This window comes from Bidens hawaiensis, unplaced genomic scaffold, assembly GCF_021521415.1.
Source record: "Bidens hawaiensis isolate Kalapana, Puna unplaced genomic scaffold, B.hawaiensis_p1.1 tig00024820_1, whole genome shotgun sequence".
Lineage (NCBI taxonomy): Eukaryota > Viridiplantae > Streptophyta > Magnoliopsida > Asterales > Asteraceae > Bidens > Bidens hawaiensis.
In genome coordinates this window covers 242,467-264,675 of record NW_027493931.1, presented here as the reverse complement: position 1 = coordinate 264,675, position 22,209 = coordinate 242,467, and the positions used below count along the sequence as shown (strand labels likewise).

Here is a 22,209-nt window from a genome sequence, read left to right as displayed (position 1 = left end):
CCAAGTCTGCAACCACCACCCCGTCTCTGCCGTTCGCAGTGGTGAACACAGAGATGGTAACCGGTTGTAGGTTGCAGGTGGTACGGGTGAACGGAGATTAGGGTTTCAAGTGGTGGTTCGTGGTAGGTTAGGGTTTTCAGATGGTCGGGTGATTGTGGTCGCAGGTGGGTGACAGTGGTGGTGGAAATCGGCGGTGTTCGCAGGTGGCTTTTGATTATCATCATCATCATCGCCACCACAACCACCACCACAAAATCTCCAAAGAGGCAGTGATGACAGATCTGAGCCTCCTTTTTCTATATCTTATGTTCCAAAAATTTGAATCTTTTTAATTTCTTGTGTACTGTGGTTGAAGAAGGGGATTTGGTGGCGGCAGCCGGTGGTGGTGGGCTGTGGTGGTGGTGCTGGTGGTGTGGGGCTGTGGTGGTGGTGCTGGTGGTGGTGGGGCTGTGGTGGTGGGGCTGCGGTAGTGAGTGGTGTCAGGTTGGGTGGAGGTGGGGTTGGGTATGGAAGAGTTCTCTGTTTATTTTCTCGTGTACCAAACAAGAGAAATGATTCTCATTCTCCATACCAATTCTCTTTCTCTGCAATTCCATTTCCATTTCTATTTTCTCTCCTTTTCCATTCTCTGTACCAAACACAGGGTAAATAATAAATAATATATAAATATAAAAATCATATTTAATTAAACGGGTATACGGGCGGGTACAGGCAATACCATCCCCGCCCCGAACCCGATTAACTTAAACGGGGAATCCCCGTACCCGGACCCGTCCCCGATTAAGTGTCCCCGAACCCCGCCCCGTTCAGGGCGGGTTTCGGTTTTCCCCATCGGGTTTGGTTATTTTTGCCATCCCTAGAGTCATTCAACGAATACATAGACCCGTGGGCCGGAAGATAAAGATTGTTGAGGGGCCACTTCCATGTTTTTAGAAAACATGATGACGTCACCTTATGCAATCCATGTTTGTCTTTTCTATTTTTATATTTCTATTTCTTTTTAATTTCCCAAATCACTTATCTCTAAAATTTCATAATTCATTAAAAGAATAATATTATTTTATTAATTGAAATTTGTTTAATGTAAATTAGAAAAAAATATCTGCTAAGAATTCAAATTAATTTATAGACTTTTAAGGCATCTTAGATTCATGTAACAAAAAAATGAGGAACGAAAGTAACTACAGTTTTAAAAAGAAAAAAAATACTTATGTTTAAAATTAAATGAAGAGCGACGCTATATGAAGAAAGTGGGCCCTCCTCCTCTCATACACATACATATATATGTATATATAATGGGTCGTTAAAGGGGCTTTAAACCACAACCATAGTGAAGAGCCTTACTAGTAGGGCTGTAAACGAACCGAACGAACACGAATAAGGCATTGTTCATGTCCATTCATTACTGAAATAATGTGTTCACTAATGGTTCACTAACACTTACCGAACAAGATTTTATGTTCGTGTTCGTTCATTAAGGAAATGAATATGTTCACGAATGGTTCACGAACATAGACATAATCGACATAGCCTAGAGGACCAACGTATTCATCAATGTGAATAATGAAAGCCTGTAAACGAATCGAACAAACACAAACAAGGGCATGTTCGCTCAATTAACTTTAAACGAACACGAACACTTAATCGAACAAATATTTATGTTCATTGTCGTTTATTTAAAAAATGAACATTTGTGTTTGTTTGCTTAAGATCTAAACGAACATTTGGCTTCAGTTTGTTTTTACAGTTGATAAGCATATTGACCTCATGACCAAGCAAACACTACAAATCAAACTATTATTGATGATATATGGACCCTTTGGAATATTAAACTGCTCTTCCAGTTTCACGCACTTAAGCTGTTCGATAAAATGCCTGAATGAGTAATTACATCTAAAAATAGATAGACCAGATATTGGTACGTAGAGGATTTAAAAGGAATTAATTATTAAGGTACAAGCCAGAAACATAATATTGATGATGCTGAAGTACCTCTAGTGATCAAACATAAGAAAACAGGGCAATTGTTAACTCTTTTGCATGGTTGAAGATGTGAATCCAGAAACAACACTAATATAGATCATAAGAATCTCGGTCGAAAACAAATGTGAGATGACCTGTGGTGCTAAGCAAGTCTAAGAAAAAACAGTAGCTTCCTAATAGATGTTGAATTTGGTGACTTCGTTGCTTTTATTGCAGCTGGAAATATATTGTTGTAGTCGGAACTAGCTTGTCTCGTTCTTAGACATTATACTTTGCAACCTTATGGAACCATAAACCTAACTAGCTGTAGCGGTATCTGCTCGCATTTGGTGTCCTGCTTTTTATAATCACAGAAGGATCAACAAAGGCTAATCTTGAAAACTTTGACCCTTTGCACCTTTCGGTTTTCGGGGTATTTGGAAGGGTTCATCCGTAATTTTCTTCGCATATGATGGGTTTGACGGAGTGGCAACATTTGGTGAAGAAACCAAGAAGCCGGGAAGAGATACACCCATCGAGTTAGTCGGGTCTATGTTGATTGTCATCACCACTGACTCACTTCTGGCTGCAGTGTTGTGTCTAATGCAACCTTACAACCAAATTGATGTTGATGCCTCTTTCACAGTTGCATTTGAAGCTGTGGGGATGAACAGGGCTAATATATTAGACGCGTTAAAGGGAAAGCTTTCATCATAGCTGAATCTAGATACTTCACTCACATCGCCTGATCTCACATGTTACCGCCCATTCGAGCTGTGGTCCATAAAAAGGTTGGGACACCGGTTAATGCAGCCATTATCATGACTGCTACAAACTGCCTGGTCACGAGCCTCAATGTTCTAGCAAATCTACTTTCCATATCTTGGGACATCGGTTAATGCAGCCATTATCATGACTGTTCATATTCTTGCTAGTGGCAATCGGGCAATTGTGAGACGATACTACTCAACGGGGGTGACAACGGGCCAATATATATATTGGTGTTGACCGTTGTTCGGCTACTGGGATGGGTTTTGTTTGGGCATAGGGAATAAACTGTTGGTTTGTGTATCTGTTTGTTGTGCATACTAAGAAAAATATATATATTCTGCACAAGCAATTGCGCTGAACCACTTTTGTTTGAAAATACAAAAACATGCACATGAAAATCTGCTAATTTCATGTTAAATCAGCAACCAGTCACCCCTGCAGCAAATCTAACGCAAAAAATACACATGGAACTTTGCTAATTTCATGTTAAATGTCTGAATAACAGCAATGAAAAGTTAAACCAATTACTATTATAAAAGAGATTTTTGACTATCAAACGTAATTTTGAGACATTGTAATGCAAAACTAAAACAAATACTCAAAATGTAGACATTGTAATACAAAATTTAAACAAATACTCAAATATAGACATTGTAATACAAAATTAAAACAAATACTTAAAATATAGCATAATTTGATCAGAAAGTTCCCTACAACTGCCTGATTCAAAAGGGTCCAGATGCACCCTAAACTTCTTTACCTGCATCATATTTAAAAAAAAATGAAAGAAAACAAAGTTACGAGTTCTGAACAGTTTTGGAGAATAGAAAAACATATGAAATACATACCATTCATGAACTAATTTTATCATCTTCTCTTATTTTGCCTCTTCATGATCACATAGTTTGCTTCATCAACAATTGCATTGACCCATTTCGGTCTTCCGGTTGATAGCATTAGATATCCCAACACGAACCCAAGTAAGATTCCACATATGTATCCCATCATCACCACTTTCCATGCAAATCCACTCTCATCTTCATCTCCATCACCTTCAAGTTGTGGTTCGTGCAGACGCTCACTGCAATTTTTGGGCAATGGAAACCCACAGAGTTTTGGATTCCCTCCAAACGAATTCCCTTCAAATGTGTTGAACTGTTTTCCTTGCGGAATGTGACCCATGAGATGGTTTTGGGACAGATTTAAGAACTCCAGAAAGGTCACATCAGCAAGGCTTTGTGGGATCTCTCCTGTGAGTTTGTTCCAAGACAGGTCTAAGGATTCAATTTCTGAAATATTTCCAAGAGCCTGTGGGATTCGGCCCGTTAGGCTGTTATGGGACAGGTTGAGCGCTTTCAAAGAGTTTAGATTACCAATGATGTTTGGAATCTCCCCTTCAAATTTATTGTTTGATAGATCGACAATAGTGTACTCAACGAAAAGTCGCGTGAAAATTTGATCCACTCCTTTAATCGTAATAGTGATAGAGTAATACATGTTACCCGTTTGCATATATTTTGGTTCTGTGTTACTTGTTACCACATTCTTCATCGCCTTGAAATTTTGAAAATATTTTGTAGGGAGTTTGCCTACAAACCCATTATGAGATGAGTCAAGAACTCGCAGACTTGGAAATGGGAAATTAACAAAGGAAGAGGGTACAATGCCACCATGAAAATTGTTTGATCTGAGGACGAGAACCTGTAAATTGGGAAGATCTTTTAACCAACCCGGGAATGTGTCATTTAAGTGGTTGTTTCCCAAATCAATTACACTCAATTGTTTACATTTGTTTAAAGAAGCTGGCACCTTTCCTTCTAACTCATTTCCATTCAAAAGAAACCATTGTAATTGGCCCCAATCCTTGTATACATTTGGAATGGTGCCAGCTATTGAGTTATTTGAAAGATCCAAAAGTACCAACAGATTTCCTCCTATCTCCCCTACCCAATCAGGAATGTGCCCATGTATATCATTTATTGACAGATCTAAGTATCTAAGAGCTGTCATGGATCGAATGGATGCCGGAAACACCTTTAGGCTACAAGAGGCCAAACCTAAGGTCATAAAATTAGGATTGACATAATGATTAGCATTATTGGTGGTAACAGATATACCACTAAATGACAGAATGAGTGCTTCAAGGTTTGTGAGGCTTGATAACAATGTATCCAACTCCCATTCACCTGTAAAATTATTATATGAAAGGTCTAGGGAAGTGAGGTTGGTAAGCCGTTGAAATGTTTGCTGGATGGGGCCATTATCAAGCACATCAATCTGCCCGCTTAATCGATTGTTAGAAAGGGATAATACTATTAAAGATTGAAGAGAAAACAACTCCGGTGGCATATTTCCTTGGAACATGTTATGATCAAGCACGATATATTCTATAGAAGAAAGGGTAAACAATGAAGAAGGTAATGTTCCAGAAAGCTTGTTATATGATAAATCTAGATATTCAAGGGATCTAAGGTTACCTATGGATTTGGGAAGGGACCCATTGAAACCACAATATGAGAGTCTCAAGTAAAATAAAGATGTGAGATGGCCAATTGAGATGGGTATCTCTCCTGATAAGCTTGTGTATGACAGATCCAAGTAAGTTAAAGATTTAAGATTGCCAATTGAGATGGGTATCTCTCTTGATAAGCTTGTGAGTGCCAGATCCAAGTAAGTTAAAGATTTGAGATTGCCAATTGAGATGGGTATCTCTCCTGATAAGCTTGTGTATGACAGATCCAAGAAAATTAAAGATGTGAGATTGCCAATTGAGATGGGTATCTCTCCTGATAAGCTTGTGTCTGCCAGACGCAAGTAAATTAAAGATGTGAGATTGCCAATTGAAGTGGGTATCTCTCCTGATAAGCTTGTGTATGACAGATCCAAGTAAGTTAAAGATTTGAGATTGCCAATTGAAGTGGGTATCTCTCCTGATATGTTTGTCTCTGATAGATCTAAAACCGTGAGAGGGATGATAGTGCTTGTGTTAACATTGGGAAGTGGACCAGAGAGATTTTTGTTATCTGACAAGTAAAGTCTTTCCAGATATTCAAGACTTAAGATGTTATCAGGTAACCTTCCTTGTAAGCCGGTGGAGATAAGACCAAGTGATCTTAGAGAAGAAGAGATATTAAGATAGGTGGGTAAAACAAAACCTATATTAACTTCATCAAGACAAAGGTCTCTCAAAAAAGTGGAATTTTCAAGGAGAATACTGAAAATATGAGGTTGCATATGCAATTTATCATTCGAAAAGATACCAAGTGAAACCAATTTAGGAAGAAGTGTGATCTGTGAAGGAATATGCCCTGTGAAATTGTTTCCCCACAAGTAAAGTTCTTCCAAAGACTGAAGACTGAATATGTTGATAGGTAGGTTTCCTTGCAATCCATTGCAGCCCAGATTTAGCAATTTTAAAGAAGAAGAGATATTCAAATTATTAGGTAAAACTGAAGAGATATTAAGATATGCTAGCGAAAGTTCTTCCATAGCAGTAGAATTTTGAAGCAGATTGATGAAAACATGAGGTTTTAAAATAAGATCAACCCCATTAAAAATCCTAATGTTAGAGAGATCAAGGGACACCAATTTATGAAGGTGTGAAATGTCTGTGGGAACTTGACCCGTAAACCCACAAGAAGACATGTTGAGATGTGTGAGACTATTAGAAAGCTTGCTTATGTGAGGTGGAAACTGAGAATCAGTAAAATTATTGTAAGCAAGGTTGAGTCTCTGGAGACGAGGAAGGTGAAAAAGAGTCGTGTTAGGGTGGATAGTACCTTGCAGCATACCACAACTAAGGTCAAGACCAATAACATCTCCAGTGGAGCGGTCACAAGTAACTCCATTCCAATCACAACAGTCCGTACTTGTGTTCCACTTTATAATTTTTGGAATATAACCCGAACCAAGCCAATCTTCACACAAGTAGTTAAACCAAGACATGTTATAATTGATTGAGGAAAGGTTTTGTTTGAACAGAATCAAAGCATGGGCTTGTTTAACTGAACATCTATGAGTGGTGTTCATAGAAGATGAAGAGGATGAACTGGGAGAGATAAAAATAATAAACGAAAGGAAAAAGAAGAGCAGCATTGAATTACTCATTTTTGTTGTTGGTGTGTTTCTAGTAGCTATACATATTCATACTTTGGTACAATCTATATAAACACATTATGGCTATTTGTTCAATAACGTGTCTTTTGGTTTACAAGACTTTGATTTGGTCATGTCTTTTAGGGTTTTGGAAGTATACTTACAAATATCTTGTAATGAAATTAAGCAAATTGGTTTCAGGATGACAAATATCATAGACACATTATTGCTTCATAAATCAAACATAAGGCAAACGCGTTACAATTGTCTCAAATAGTGAACATAGACCACAACTTACATTATCATATTCCATATGGAGATATAAAATGCGGAGATAAAAAAATATAATAAACAAAAAAGTGAAATTTCATCTAACGTCTCAAAACACATACTCTGTCCAATGAACTGAAAATATATAGATTGGTGCCAATAAAGTTGGCTAATTTATTGATTTCCTCAAACTAGCATGGTTGTTAGTAACAAGGGATTCATCCCCAAAGAATACAAACGTAAATGATTTTTGTCTCCGATATAAATGCTAATGATTATTCAAAACTAACTAAAAGCTGTACGGAATTGCAGCATCCACAAGGCAACCTGCATTATGAAAAAGCGGGCCTCTAATGAAATCTGCTCAAAGCAGACAAATAGGTAGGTAAAGAGCGAACTCGCATGTGACAACTTTTCCTCAATCAATGCCTCTGAAGAAACTCTTCCAATGATTATGAAAGACTCCACAGATGGTCTTTGTATCTGTCGATAAACAATATACAAACCTCACTTCCACACACTTTCAAATTATAATTATTATTATACATGTTCAAAAGACATTTATAAATCTGGTAAAAAAGAAGATACCAAAGCGATATTTACAGAACGCAAGCAATCATTGGTCTTTAACATCAGCAGGATAAATCGAGGTAGTTTATGCAAAAGCACTGTGATTTGCAGGAAATACTGAGAAGCATACATCTGCAAAACAAGACATCAACAGTCAAAATGAAAAGGCCCAAATGATTCAATTGTTAGTTATGAAGGGTGAGTCAGTTCACCTGACGTTCTGAGTGATCATTGCCTTGTATGGCAAGATGGTCAACTGCAGGGTCAATGACCCGATTCCAAGGCCTCATTGTAAGAATCCCTGCAAATAATGCATAAAGATCCTCTCCGGCACCCAATTTCATGCAATTTTCCTTGATTCCTTTCGCATCAGCCAGTACTAAAGCCTGCAAAAACATTCACATGATAAGCTTGTTGATCACGTAAACATGGTAAGAAGATAAAAGGTGATTATTAAGATTCAAGAAAAACACCTTCCAGAGGGCAGCATAGTTGGTCCTAGTGGAAACGTCAAGTTGTTTGTACAGGCCGTGGTCCAGCGGTACTAATTGCGGCTTTCTTCTTCCCATTTATATGCATACAAAAAAAACATCAAATAAATTTATAACATGGAAAACTTTAGCAAAAAGAACAAATGAAAGTATGACTGTGAAAGACGGTGTATAAAATGGAAAACATCATCTAATTGTAAATATTCGCATTTCTTATATGTTTAAAGTTTAATATATAAAAATCATCTAGGTCTCTTATCATATTTGATCAAAGCTCTGTTTGTATGAGAAATTTGATAAAAATCGAAAGCTTTTAGATTAATAAGCATCGTAAAAATATGTATGATCACAAGTACTAATTGCGGCTTTGTTCGTCCTATATATATACAAAATAACAAACAAAACATCAAATAAATTTACAAAAATGGAAAACATCAACAAAAAGAACAAATGAAAGCATGAGTGGGAAAGACGATATAAGAAGCAGATTTTGTAATTGTTAGCATTTCTTAAATTTTTAATATATAAGAATCATCCATGTCCTATCAAATTGGATCAAAGCTATGTATGTATAAGAAACGAGATAAAAATCGGGAAGCTTTTGGATTAAAAAACATGGTATAAAAACATATAATTCAGATAGTGTCGTTTACAGTTAGATGTCATACCAAAAATGCCACTTTTGTGGGAAGGCAGTGTCCGAACTAGCAAGTTGGCAGCATGTGGGTCACAATGCACAAATCCATGTTTAAACATCATCTCAGCAAATGTTTTACTCACCTGTATTGTCAAAAATTAATAACATACGAAGCAAAAAAAGAAATAATGGCAATTTACTATCTAGAAAGAAAGAACTTACTAGCCTTGCGATGTCATGTGGGTTGAGTCCAAGTTTTTGAATGCTCTTCAAATCATTGACTTGTGGGCCTTCCACAAACTCCATGGTCAGCAGGTGCATAAACATACTCTGCAATATGAGGAGATAACCTTCGAAAATTATCCATACATTTTATGCTGTTGTTGGCCTCATTTAAGAAATCTAGTTCCTGATATCCATCATTGTAACTTTATTAACAATATATTTTTAAATACATAATGCCACCTTACATTTGTTCATCCAGTTTTTGGTGTTTATAATGTAGCAGGATATCATAACAATTTGAGAAGCAGGTCAAAGTCAAAGATTAGCCTCTAACCTTAGGTAGACTCTCGTGTACTTCATCTATCAACCACCTATATTCAGACCAAGCACAACTATGGTTATTGCCAAATATCTCCATTTGCAAACGCACTCATAAAATAATAACAGCTAATGATATAAACCTGTAATCAAATGAGGGAAAGATCCAATGCAGAGTATTAACAATCAATTCCACTGTCGCATAATCTGCAGCTGCGGTATCTGTCATGTGCATATGTTGTACCTGCAAAAAGAATAATTATCAAATAAAAATAACACAAATCAAGTCTTGTACAAATAATCAAAATAAGATGGAATATTAATGGTAACAATTTGAAACCTTGAATAATATGTGTAAAGAAACATTTAACTCACTTTTAAGACATGAAATAATCAGAATAATATGGATATAACATATTAGCATACATACTTCTTCAGGTGGGCCACTGAGTTCTTTCTTGACAACCTGGCACACTTGATCATACGAAGACGTTGGGCACCGATTTTGAATCGACTCCCTCAATGTATTGATGTATTCTTGAGGTACCAAATATTCCTATATTATAAAATGTCATTTAGCTCAACCATAAATGCAATCTTTATATAAGAACCTGATTTCCAAGATCCACAAATATATCCTACCAGTTGACCAATATGTTGACCAAGCTTGATATATATTCCACCATTTTTAAAGCAAATTCATTTTTTTCTACCCTAAAAATTTCAACATTAAATGACAAAAGCGAAACCGGACAGAATGCCCAAACCGAGCCATACACACCCCTTTTACTACACAGCAGAGCGTTTACAATTGAGAACCCTAACTACTCAAATAGCACAAATGCAATTGAACTTCAATTATAAAAGAAGAAAAGCTCACCAAATGCAATAGTGGCGGCGGTGACGGATAAGCGGAAGAGGCGAACAGGAACAGTGGTGCAAAGCTTGAGAGAAGTGGCGGGATCGTCGGAATTAGCAATGGTGGCAGCACCAGCACGGGCGCCCCAAATAGATCGCGATGTTTTGTTCTCCGAAAGAATGTTTACGGCGTCAAGGGGAAACAAATATGGCGGAGGCGGTAAGGTACAATATGTCACATAACTTAGGTGCAATAAGCATTAAGTAAGCTTATTCTTAAGGTAGCTCATATCACCAACTTTTTACGTAAACCTTGTTATGACACCAGAGGAATCACTTGAGCAAACAGATTTAGAAGCGAAAGCTTCTGCATGGTCTAAAGAAAAAAATAATCCAAGTGAAAAGATAGCATATCATCATATAAAATATATAAGTTAGTTCATGAGAAGTAACAATTACCATAAAGGGTTGAAGAATGTTCATTAGGACCAGGACCAGTATCTGAAGCTAACTCATTACATGGTGCAATACTTAAAGAAAGATATGCTAATCCACTTAGAAAAAATTTATATCAAATAGTCGATTTTTGTTTAACAACATAAAAGATAAAAAATCAAACTATTGATTTGTTAATAGAGGTGTCATGCTCAACAACATTAGAAATATTCTAGAAATAAGATATATTCATGAAATTAGCTAAACAAAAACTCATCTAAACATTTAATGAATTAATTGACATTTTGGAAACAGAATAATTATTTTGAGTATGAATCAATCAATTTATTATAAAAGGATTACATGTAATATAAAAAAAATCTCATTTTAGATTAAAATGTCAAAAAAATATCGGGTTAACATAAATGGTTGAAATTTAAAATTGAAATAGATAGTACACATTCACAAATTATTGAAGTCAATCATGATAGTTTCAGCCACTTTTAGTGTGTTTTTTTCTTTTTAATAAAAATTTGTGAAGACAAGGGAATTAGTAAACTGCATTAACGGCAGAAAAGATTCATGATTGGGGTTGGTTTTATGGTAAACACTAAGGGGACTAATTCAGTTTTTGGTACTTTTAAGGTATACAAATGAAGTGATGGAATTATTTTTATCAATTTGTATAGATGGTAAGAAAATCTGTATCAGTTTTGTATTTGGAAATTGGTTTACTTGACAATAAAAGTCATATATTAACTTTTAACTAAATATAAAATTTCAATGAAGTTTTTGGCATTTTAATACAATTGTTCTTATGAAACATCAACTTTCAAAAGTCAAAAGAATACTATTTTTCGCTGATATATGTGTTCTTGTCACAACAGAGCAAAATTTATATAATAATGAGCTATGGTTCAATGTAGAACTCTATTTTAATTAAGTGAAAGATTTTTAAACTTATGATATTTGTTTGACTAATCTTTAACTGCCAACAACTTGTAGTTTGTGAAGAGTTGTAAATCATGTTTTTTGGGTGTTTGGATATGGCTTATCATGAAGTTGAGCATCAATATTTAACGTCAAGAAATAAAAGTATATAAAATATTACTTCAAAATACACGATTACTAAAAAAATTCTGCAACTTACCTGAATAGTGTGAGGAAACAACTTGTTTTGATTACCAATTGCTTAATCAACTAGCATAATCAACTTCAAGAAAAAAATTTGTAAATGAACAATAACTATTAGCCAGAAGTTGAATATATAGCACTAACCTAAAAATTACAATATATATGTTATTGAAAAAATACATGAACAAAACACTACCTACTTATTTAAACTTACATTGGATAATGATGATCTTTTACTCCTACCACAAAACAATTAACAGACAGAGACCACTTAGGCTTTGATTTCGTTTGAAAAGTCACAGAATTTGGCGAGGAGTTTGGAAAGATTTGGTCGCCGGTTAATAGTCAGCAACATTAAATAGCCAATGCACAATTGATTTAGATTATGATGAATCTATTCGATGTTGGAGTTTGGGAATGAGTTTTGAGAGGTTTGGTCGCCAGTGATTCTGATTAATTTTGGAGTTTGGGGGAGTTGGCGCCGATGATTCTAAAACAATACCAAAGGGGCAAAATTAATTTAGGGTTACACAAAAATTATGATGAATCTAATTGTTGGATTATAAAATCATATCCAGAGTAAGGGATCAGACCGTCATTGGGAGGGGAGTTTGTTGTAGGCGGGATTTGGGATGAAGAATAGGCTAAACTAAGGACACTTGGCACAAATAATCCTTTATTTATTAAATAGTATAGATAAGTTTTAAATATTGTTATAAACAAGATATTTATATAAGTTTTATCATAATTTTATGCCATTACCATTTTTAGATTATATATTATTATTATTATTATTATTATTATTATTATTATTATTATTAATATCGAATAGTCAGTTGGATCATTGATGGGTTACTCGCCCACCAATCATCTTCATTCCACGCCTAGGAGAAAACCGACCATAGGTGTCAAAATTCCCTAGTCCAGCCTGAAACCTCCTTTTATTTTATAACGAGTGAGACTTGAACCAGATACCTCTCCTATTTCTAATTATAGGTGACAAAGAAAAATAGTGTTTTACAAATTATAAAACTATATAAAAAGTCATATATTAAAATTTGGGAAGCAGGTCAAAGTCAAAGATTAGCCTCTAACCTTAGGTAGACTCTCGTGTACTTCATCTATCAACCACCTGTATTCAAACCAAACACAACTGTGGTTATTGCCAAATATCTCCATTTACAAACGCACGCATAAAATAATAACAGCTAATGATATAAACCTGTAATCAAATGAGGGAAAGATCAAATGCAGAGTATTAACAATCAATTCCACTGTTGCATAATCTGCAGCTGCAGTATCTGTCATGTGCATATGTTGTACCTGCAAAAAGAAAAATTATCAAATAAAAATAACTCAAATCAAGTCTTGTACAAATAATCAAAGTAAGATGGAATATTAATGGTAACAATTTGAAACCTTGACAGCCACTTTTGTCCCTGATGAGTTTTGGCAACATGAACCTGAGCAAGGGAAGCACTTGCAATAGGAACAGGATCAAACTCCTTAAATATCTGTGTACACAAACATTTAACTCACTTTTAAGACATGAAAGATATAATCAGAATAATATAGATATATACTTCTCATATACATACTTCTTCAGGTGGGCCACCGAGCTCTTTCTTGACAACCTGTCACACTTGATCATATGAAGACGTCAGGCATCGATTCAACATAGACTCCCTCAATGTATTGATGTATTCTTGAGGTACCAAATATTCCTATATCATAAAATGTCATTTAGCTCAACCATAAATTCCACTTTTTAAGAAGGGGCTTTGGAAGATATCCTACCAGTTGACCTATATGTTGGCCAAGCTTGATGTATATTCCACCATTTTTAAAACACAGTTCTTCAAGCCTACGTGCACTCCTGGTGTGGACCTCATGTTTAACTTTTGTCCTCTCAATGCTATCTTCTGGCAGTCCCAAAAGTGAATACTGATAATCTAAAAGGGCGCCAATGTTTATCTATTTTAGAATCAGTTTAAAAAGATGGTGGAATTCATTCGGATTGTATGAAAAATCGCTTCATTATTACCTAACTACAAGCGTGCATGAAAGTGAAAAAAATGATCCGAAACCTAACTGAAACAAAAACCAAAAGCCAAACTTACGGTTCATTTTTTTATAATTTAAATAATTTGTAGGTATTTAATTAGTCCAAAACATTCCAAAAGAAAAATGAAATTGGTCCAAAGTTATGTACCTACTTTGGAAAGAGATTCCACTTTTGTGCCCAAAATTTTAGAATTCCAAAAATGTCCACCTCTTACTCATCTTTGACGATGTGTTAGGAAATCTAACGCATCTTTGACGATACGTGTTTGTAAAACATGATTATTTTTATCTATATGTTGGCATAAATTTTATTTAAAACCGTGCGGGGTCAAATTTTATTGAATATTTTGATCTTGATCTGACACAGCTCAGGTTTACGTAAGTTTATGTCGGTTTGTAGATAAAAATAAGCATGTATATTCGAAATAATATAAAACTTTATATATTAAGAAAAACAAATATAAGTAGAATTAGTTATATTAATATAACTAGCTTTTGAACCCGTGTAATACACGTGATTTGCCAAATGTTAAAATAAATAAAATGAGCTATTTGAAATAAATGAACAAAACTAAAGGTAAAAGATAAATGAAATGTATTGTACAAACTAAAGGTGCCCGAACCCTATGATGAAAGGCGTTTTCATCTCCTCAAGTCATGCTTTTGTGCCGCAACAAATAAAAATCATTTGCTTCAGCCTCAAGAGACTCCAAAGTTGGCGTCCCAGTCATTGAACTCTTGATATTTTCCACTTGCCACAAGACCTTTTTAAGCATCGGCATTAGGATATTCTAAAAATAGTCTAATACACTTATAAAATGTAGTGATTATATTTTTCAGAATAACAGCATATATGATTTTTTTTCATAAAAGTCTACAGTATCTCTAGCTATTAGCGCATACAACTTATGTTTTACGTCACCAAAAATCTTTAAAAGAAAGGCCAGCAAATGATCTAGAGGGACATGAAGACATTGAATATATACCCTTGTTAGATAACACACCCCCTCTCGTAGCTAGCTTTTTACCGGCTGACTTGGGTATTTTTTTATAAAATTTTTAGTACCTAATGTTAATTTTTTAAATAAAAGAATTAATGAAATGTATCTAGATATATTGTAACATATTAGCTATAAAACATAGATAGACTTCAGATTTTCATTTAAATTCATTACCTCATAAGAAAGTAACAGGCTAGTAGTTCCTGCACCACCATAGCAGTATTCAACTATCCATACCTATTCAAGAAGGTTCCAGAACTAAATCATTCTCTTGATGGAAGCTTAAGCTCTAAGAAACATGTACCAACAACATATGTTTGTTAAGAAAGATAAAAACAAGAAAGATTAAAACAGAAACTTTTCTGACTCTCATTGCTCATTGCTCATTGCAAGCAAATGAGCAATATAAAAAAAAGAAACCTTTCTGACTCTCTTTGAAGTTGTTTGTAATTCAAGCTCAAATCTGCAGTAACTTTAGCGATCATACACTCCCACCATTTCAACTACATGTGAAAAAACTAAATATATTCTTACTACACAAGTCGAACTAAACACTGCTAATTACTGATAAACCAGTAGACTATTAGTCACCTTTAAAGCAGATAACAAAATCCTAAAAACCACACTCATGATTTCGCCTATAGAAGCCAAACAGAGTTCTACAATTTTAGTTAAGCGAGCTTTGTGTGCTTGAGCGTCTAGATTTCTCAATGAATTGATGCATTATAGAAATTTCTTCATTCCTATAAATAATAATTTATCAGCAAAAATTGATGTAACTTATTTAAGCAAGCTGCGGTATTAGCCACTTACTATGCACGTAGGTTATTAAAGACCATCAAATAAAAGCGCTCCAAAAACATATCCAACTCAGGACATTTTGAATCAATCTTTTGAAATGAAAATTAAAATCAAGTAAAATAATCTTTCAGAATCTCAATGAAGTAACTAAATAAATCATACTAACCAAGAAGTTTTGCCACACTCGATCACATGGCAATAAGGACACGTGTGAGAGGTTGCATAACTTGCACCTGCAGTTTGCTTTTACACAATGCATATGGTAGCTTCAAGCAAAATAACCAAGAATCATCATTAAACATTATGTTAAGGTCTTAATATTAGTTAACTAATATAAAGCATAAAAAATATATTTTACCACGTGCCAACACAAATTTCAAAATAAGTAGAATGTGACAAGTAACTTACCGTTAGAAGCTCCTTGAAACCATTGGTGAAGCAGTCATTGGCATTGCTTCCCGTAATAGAAAATATTGATACCGTTGATCCATCATCCTGAAAGAAACTAACACCAAACATTAGAATCCGTGATTATAAACCATATCAATTAATGTCATTTAGAGTTCTATATCAATGCTGATGTGGCATCTAGTTTTGAACCAAAAACATGTAAGCAGCATTACAACAGTAGATCAATATCTTGTATCATTTGCATGAATGAAAACAGTTCATATGTTGAAATGAAAATTATTGAAATCCATTATAAAACATGGCAACTAAAGATCCTTATCTCTAATTTAGAAAAATAAGCTCACTAAAACATGTTTAATAGAAATATTATATACCCAGCGTAACCTTTTTCTTCACTTGACTCAAAAGAGTAGTTGCAGACCATGACAAATTCCTAAGAATGGGCTATAATTCTCTATGTGTCTGTGAGTGCTTGAAAATATAAATATATAAATCTAATCAGTAAAATTGGTTAATTGGGCAAGTTGGGTAACGGGTCAAAATAGCTTTGGGTCAGTTGGTTACTCGCTGACCTGCATATAATTTTTTCCAGTACTGCTACTTTATAAACACGCTACACTTGTCAGTAACTGAGCACCTACTTTCAGTTGAACTTTCTTCTTGCCTTCGCTGTTGATGCGTAAATGATTTCCAGAATTGATACAAAAATTATGAAAGTTCTGGTTATTTGTAACCAAACAAACAATACACACTCCTAAACTACACAACAAACAGAGCGTTTAAAATTGTGAACCGTAACTAGACAAATTGCACAACCGCAATTAGAGTTTAATGAAAAAAAGCTTACCGAATGCAATTGCGGCGGCGGTGAGTGTTAAATGGATGAGGCGAACGCGTAAAGTGGTTCAAAGCTTGAGAGAAGTGGTGGATCTTCGGAATTAGCAATAGTGGCGGCACCACAGGCGCCTAAAGCGAGAGCAGTAAATGCTAGCTTCGATTTAGCGCCCCATACAGATCGAACCACCACCATGTTATGTTATGTTTGTTTGTTTGTTCACCTTGTGGAATATTGACGAAGGAAAGAAAGTCAACTCTCGATAACTAATATTCTTCTTTTTAAGTTGTTTTAAAACATAAGCAAGTAACTTGATACAATATTTTATTTCTTTATAAACAAAAACAAATAATTGTGGATGTTTAAAACTTTTTTATTTTAACAATAAATTTCTTTTCAACGAAAATCCTCTTTATCTATCTTATATTTTCAATGATTTGAACCACCATCTTCATTTTAAAAAGATAGACCTCATACCATTAGATCATTAATGAAACCTTTTTGTTATTTCGTGAATCTTTTATTCACTATTGCATTCTATTTCAAATTAATTGAAAAATAAAAAAAAAACTATCATTAAAGTTGAGTGATCTTAAAAGAGCAAAATGTTTTTGAATGATATTATGAAACGGAATAATAGTTACTCTTTGGTGAAGTTTTTCCATATGTAAAATGATGTTCAGTCTAGTGGCACGCAAAATGAACATGTTTGAAGATGGTTTAAGATCGAGTCAGACAAAGGCAAAACATGTTCGACCCAAACTAGATATGTTTAGAAACGATTTATAATGGAAATAAAAACTAGACATGTCAGTTTCGAACCGATTTCATACATAAACTGGTTTCAAAAATGGATTCCAAACATATATATACTAAACTGATTAGGTCAATTAGACTGTATCCAAACTATTGCCCGTTTCGGTTTGGTTGTGCAATAGTTCAATAATTAGGAAACCGATGTTGGGCCAAGCGGCCAACATTTTAGGCTAAAAAACAAAGGGAGAAGACCCCATTTTCAAATACGAGTATTATAGTTCTACCCATGTTAGAGATGCATAAAAAATCACCAGAGTAGCCGATCCTACCCGCTGGGTATTAGTACCAAAACTTGTACCCGGATCCAGACCCTATTTCCAACACCTGAGTTTTTCAACTTCCCGGTCTATAGATTGCACCATGTTTTGTTCACCGGTGCCGAAAGAATGCTTATTGGCAACAAATATGCGGTGGCGGTAGGGTGTGGGTGGGTAGAACTTTAATTAGTTGGGTATGGGTACCATTTAAGTTGAGTGGTCGGGCTAATGATTTAGCTCCACGTAAACACAAGCTGGTCAACTTATTAATCAATCCCTATCAAATGAATTCTCACTTCGCTCTAAAAAGTAACAACAGAACGTGGCATTATTCCATATTAACTATGTTTGTATCATCAGTCTGGCTAAAATTAATTAAATGTTATAAAATCTCTTAAACTATTATTAGTTGTTTAAATTACATAAAATAAGTTATAAATGTTTAAAGTTTTTAAATTAAGTAAACAAACAAAGCATATTTATAATTAAATAAATTTACAATTGTTATTATTTAGTGAATCTGTTATTCACTATTACCCTCCATTTCAAGTTAATTTAAAAAATTAAGCGATGATTCGTATATGTTTAGTTTTAGATCACATGATTTGAGAAGAAAAGAGTTAGAACACTTACAATAAAATTTCACAATATTAACACAACCTAACTGAAGTTGAGCTAGTTTAGAAGAAAAAAAAAAATACTTTAAATGATATTAATTCATGAAACAATTGGAAAACATTGTTACTATTTGGTAGGGCTGAGCACGGTTCGGTTCGGTTATTAGGTGAAACCCAAACTGAAACCGAAGTAATCGGTTATTTGAATATGCAAACCGTTATGTTTTCGGTTTTCTGGCTTCTCGGTTTTCGGATTTTCGGTTTCGGTTCGGTTATTTTCGGTTTTTCTTCAATTATGTGTTGACATTGAAAAAAAAATTACAAAAATGAAAATACATATTAAACTTGTATAAGAACATGTAAGAGTGTCACAGTCCACATATATATTGAATTCAAAACACAAAAATAGGCACATGTTATGTGGAACTATACGAATACAAAGTTGCTAAATAGAGTTGAAAAATTAAAAAACATTAAAAGTTTAGTCCCGATCTTCATTCATCATCTTATTTATTTATCTTAAAAGTTTGGTCAATTCCTCATCATCTTGATAATATTTATCATCGTCTATCAGTTTGGTTCGGTTCGTTTTTTTAGGTTTTTTAAAATTGAATAACCAAATCGAAACCGAAATTTCGGTTTTTCAAATAAACAAAAAATTAACCATCGGTTAATGCTTTGGTTGGTTTTTTGGTGCGGTTTTTAGGTTAATTCGGTTTCGATTCGGTTAATTCAGTTTTCTGCTCACCCCTACTATTTGGTTAATTTTTTCCATACATAAAGTTATGTTCAATCCTTGTGGCCAAAAAACCGGTTTTTAGGCAAACCAAACCTGTTTAAAGACTATAATTCAGTCAAACAAATGTTGGACCCAAACCGGATCTACTTTAAAAGGAAAACCATAATGGGTAGGGTCGGATTGGATTGCATTCAAACCGTTTTCACCCAGACAGTTTCCGGATTCTTTTCGGCTTGATTGTACACTAGTTCAATTTCTATCATTAGGAAAATGTTGGGCCAAGCTACCAATATCTCAGGCTCAAAAATGTAAAAGGAGAAGAGCCCATTTCAAATATGAAAATTTAGGCCCATCACATTATAGAATTAGAAGTAGAGGTATCGAGGCCCGTCACATTATAGAAATATAATCACCGCCGATATCTTGTTAGAATGTTTTCTAATCTGTAAACTAGTTTTATACTATCTCCGATCCGGATTTCTCAAAATAATAAAATTAAATTTAACCAAAATATTCAACATAAAAGCTCATTAAGCGACTGGTATTACTAGACAAAATAAGCCCTTTCAACTAAAACATATTCCTTCACTTTTATTCACATCCCAAGCTCAACCTCTTTATATTTCAGTATTATTATTATCCAAATGGAATAAGCACTAGTAGACTTTAGTCATAGCCCAAACCTTTCATTTTTTTCTTTTTTTTACTATGGACTACTCACACTTTACTTTTTACTTTTAAACTACACTAGGAGAGTTATCTACTCCAATGATATAATTCGATTCATGGTTTTCTCCTCAAAAGGCAAAAGTCTATATCAACCAACCAAATTGAAAAAGTTGCTTAACACAAATATGATTATATGAGCATGATAATATATGCCGTTGTAGCATCATAAAGAAAATCATGAGTTAAAACTTAATTCCCGGTTACAAGTTAAAATATTACATCCACATCACATAATAACAAATCAAAAGTTTGCTATATTAAAAAATAAGTAATAAAGTTTATTATAAATAAGGCATTTATATAAGTTTAATCATAATTTTATGCCATTACCATTTTCAGGTTATAGAATTATATGTTTTTTTAACGGTTAGTTGGATCTCTTTATCTTTCATTATCATTATCCAAATGGAATGAGCATTTAATGGCTATAGATATTCATACTTTGCTACAATTTATATATACACATCATGTTTCAAAATGTAAGACAAGACTTTTGAGTCAATAGGCCTTGAACTCATGCAAAATATCCACCTTTGAATTGTTTGTGGTCCATAACAATAGTCTCACTCACATAGTAGCATAGTGAAGACTTTTCATTAACGTATTTTTTGGTTTACAAGACTTTTGACTTGTTCTGTGTCGTGGCCCTTAGGGGTTTAGAAAGTATACATACACATACCTTTCAAAATAATTAAGCTAATTGATTTGAGGAAGATGAACATCATAAACACGCTACTGCTACTGAAGCTAAGGTGCATATACTGATCGTTGACCACAACTAAATAAACATGTATATAGAGAACTATGGAACACAAAGTAAGAAACAGAAAAGGGGGGTGAATGAATCGAAAGTACTTATCCTTTTGTACCTATTTTTATGTAATGGTATACAAGATTCTTACACAAAACTTCAAAACTTAGAATATAGATTTTAATAAACAAGTTTGACTTGTTTTAAAATTTTTTCTTTAAATTTGTTTATTTTAGTAATCTTTCCTTTAATTTTTTAGGTCAAACTTGTTTAACTTTGGTAATGTCTCATTAAAAGATATAATCTAAGGTTTTGAACCAACAAAAAGGTGAGTCATTTGACGGATACATAGACCCTGGGTCAGAAGATAAAGATTGTTGAGGGCCCACTTCTATATTATCTAGAAAACATGATGACATCACCCTATATAATCCATGTTAGTCTTTTCTATTTTTATATTTATGTTTCTTTTGGATGTGATCCTCATACACCATCCCCTGCTAAGACATGACATGTCTATACGTCTTGTATAGGCATATACGGGCATGACTGACATGGGACAAAAAATAGCATTTTTGCAGCCTATACAACCTTATAGACCTATACAAGCCGTATAGGCATTTAATTGCTCGTATTGCTCCCTGACACCACCTCCTGCCAATAGGACATGTCTATACTGCTCGTATAGGCATATACGGGCCGATAGGCTACGAATGACTGACATGGAACAAAAAAACAACTTTTTTGCAGCCTATATGACCGTATAGACCTACATGAGCCGTATAGGCATTTAATTGCTTGTATTGCTCCCTGACACACCATAAAACCTATACGAATGTCTATTGCACCATGTGTTTAGAACATAATATATTTCGGGGTGCACTTTTATTTTTATATATAATCATTGATTGATTATTATGTAAGGACTATTATAAAGTGTAACATTATATAATCTTAAACGAAGGTTCTCGGTATACAACCACAAAGGAGAGCGGCTAAAATTGCTAAAAAAATATGGTGCAAGTCAGATAAATTAACGACGCTAGCCACTCTATTTTAGTAAATAAAATTTTCCCTGATACTGTTTATTAGAGACAAAAATAACTCATAGTCAGAGAACCATGAATAGTAATTTTTTATTTTATTTTTTGTTTTCTAAGACTACAATTTTATTAGAAACAAACTAGGAAGTTGTTGTATTTTAGGGTGTGCCCGTTTTGGTTCGTTTGATTATTAGTCCAAACCAAAACTGAAATCGTAATCATCAGTTACTTTGTTTTATTAACTAATTGGTTTCCAGTTAATTAGTTTGTTTTATTCAGTTAGTTTGTCGGTTTTCGGAACGGTTCGGCAATAACAAAATCAAACTTGATCTAAAATTTTTGTTAAGAACAAATAGGGGTACAAATATATGAAGTGGAG

At 34.2% G+C, this 22,209-nt stretch overlaps 1 protein-coding gene and 1 pseudogene across 2 annotated transcripts; both read right to left on the bottom strand.

The window, feature by feature from the left end:
* Positions 1-3,453: 3,453 nt before the first annotated feature.
* Positions 3,454-6,906, bottom strand: LOC143570060 (receptor-like protein Cf-9). The gene is made up of 2 exons (XM_077055813.1): positions 5,468-6,906; positions 3,454-5,311 (listed from the first exon to the last, which is right to left on the bottom strand). Exons 1-2 carry the CDS (start codon positions 6,838-6,840, stop codon positions 3,601-3,603), a joined length of 3,084 nt encoding a protein of 1,027 aa, XP_076911928.1. The 5' UTR covers positions 6,841-6,906; the 3' UTR covers positions 3,454-3,600.
* A 450-nt stretch (positions 6,907-7,356) lies between these two features.
* Positions 7,357-17,073, bottom strand: LOC143570084 (putative ABC1 protein At2g40090; annotated as a pseudogene). Its single transcript, XR_013141862.1, has 15 exons — positions 16,891-17,073; positions 13,564-13,718; positions 13,365-13,490; positions 13,176-13,280; positions 12,989-13,089; positions 12,862-12,898; positions 9,770-9,895; positions 9,483-9,583; positions 9,356-9,392; positions 9,019-9,205; positions 8,829-8,939; positions 8,142-8,234; positions 7,881-8,054; positions 7,687-7,800; positions 7,357-7,581 (listed from the first exon to the last, which is right to left on the bottom strand). The product of XR_013141862.1 is annotated as a putative ABC1 protein At2g40090 (transcript).
* Between the last annotated feature and the right edge of the window lie 5,136 nt (positions 17,074-22,209).

Coding starts and splice junctions, on each gene's coding strand:
- LOC143570060 (XM_077055813.1), bottom strand. CDS start 6,840: ATGAGTAATTCAATGCTGCTCTTCTTTTTCCTTTCGTTTATTATTTTT. Junction 5,312..5,467: donor TCTTTAATTTTCTTGGATCT/GTCATACACAAG, acceptor GTCATACACAAG/CTTATCAGGAGAGATACCCA.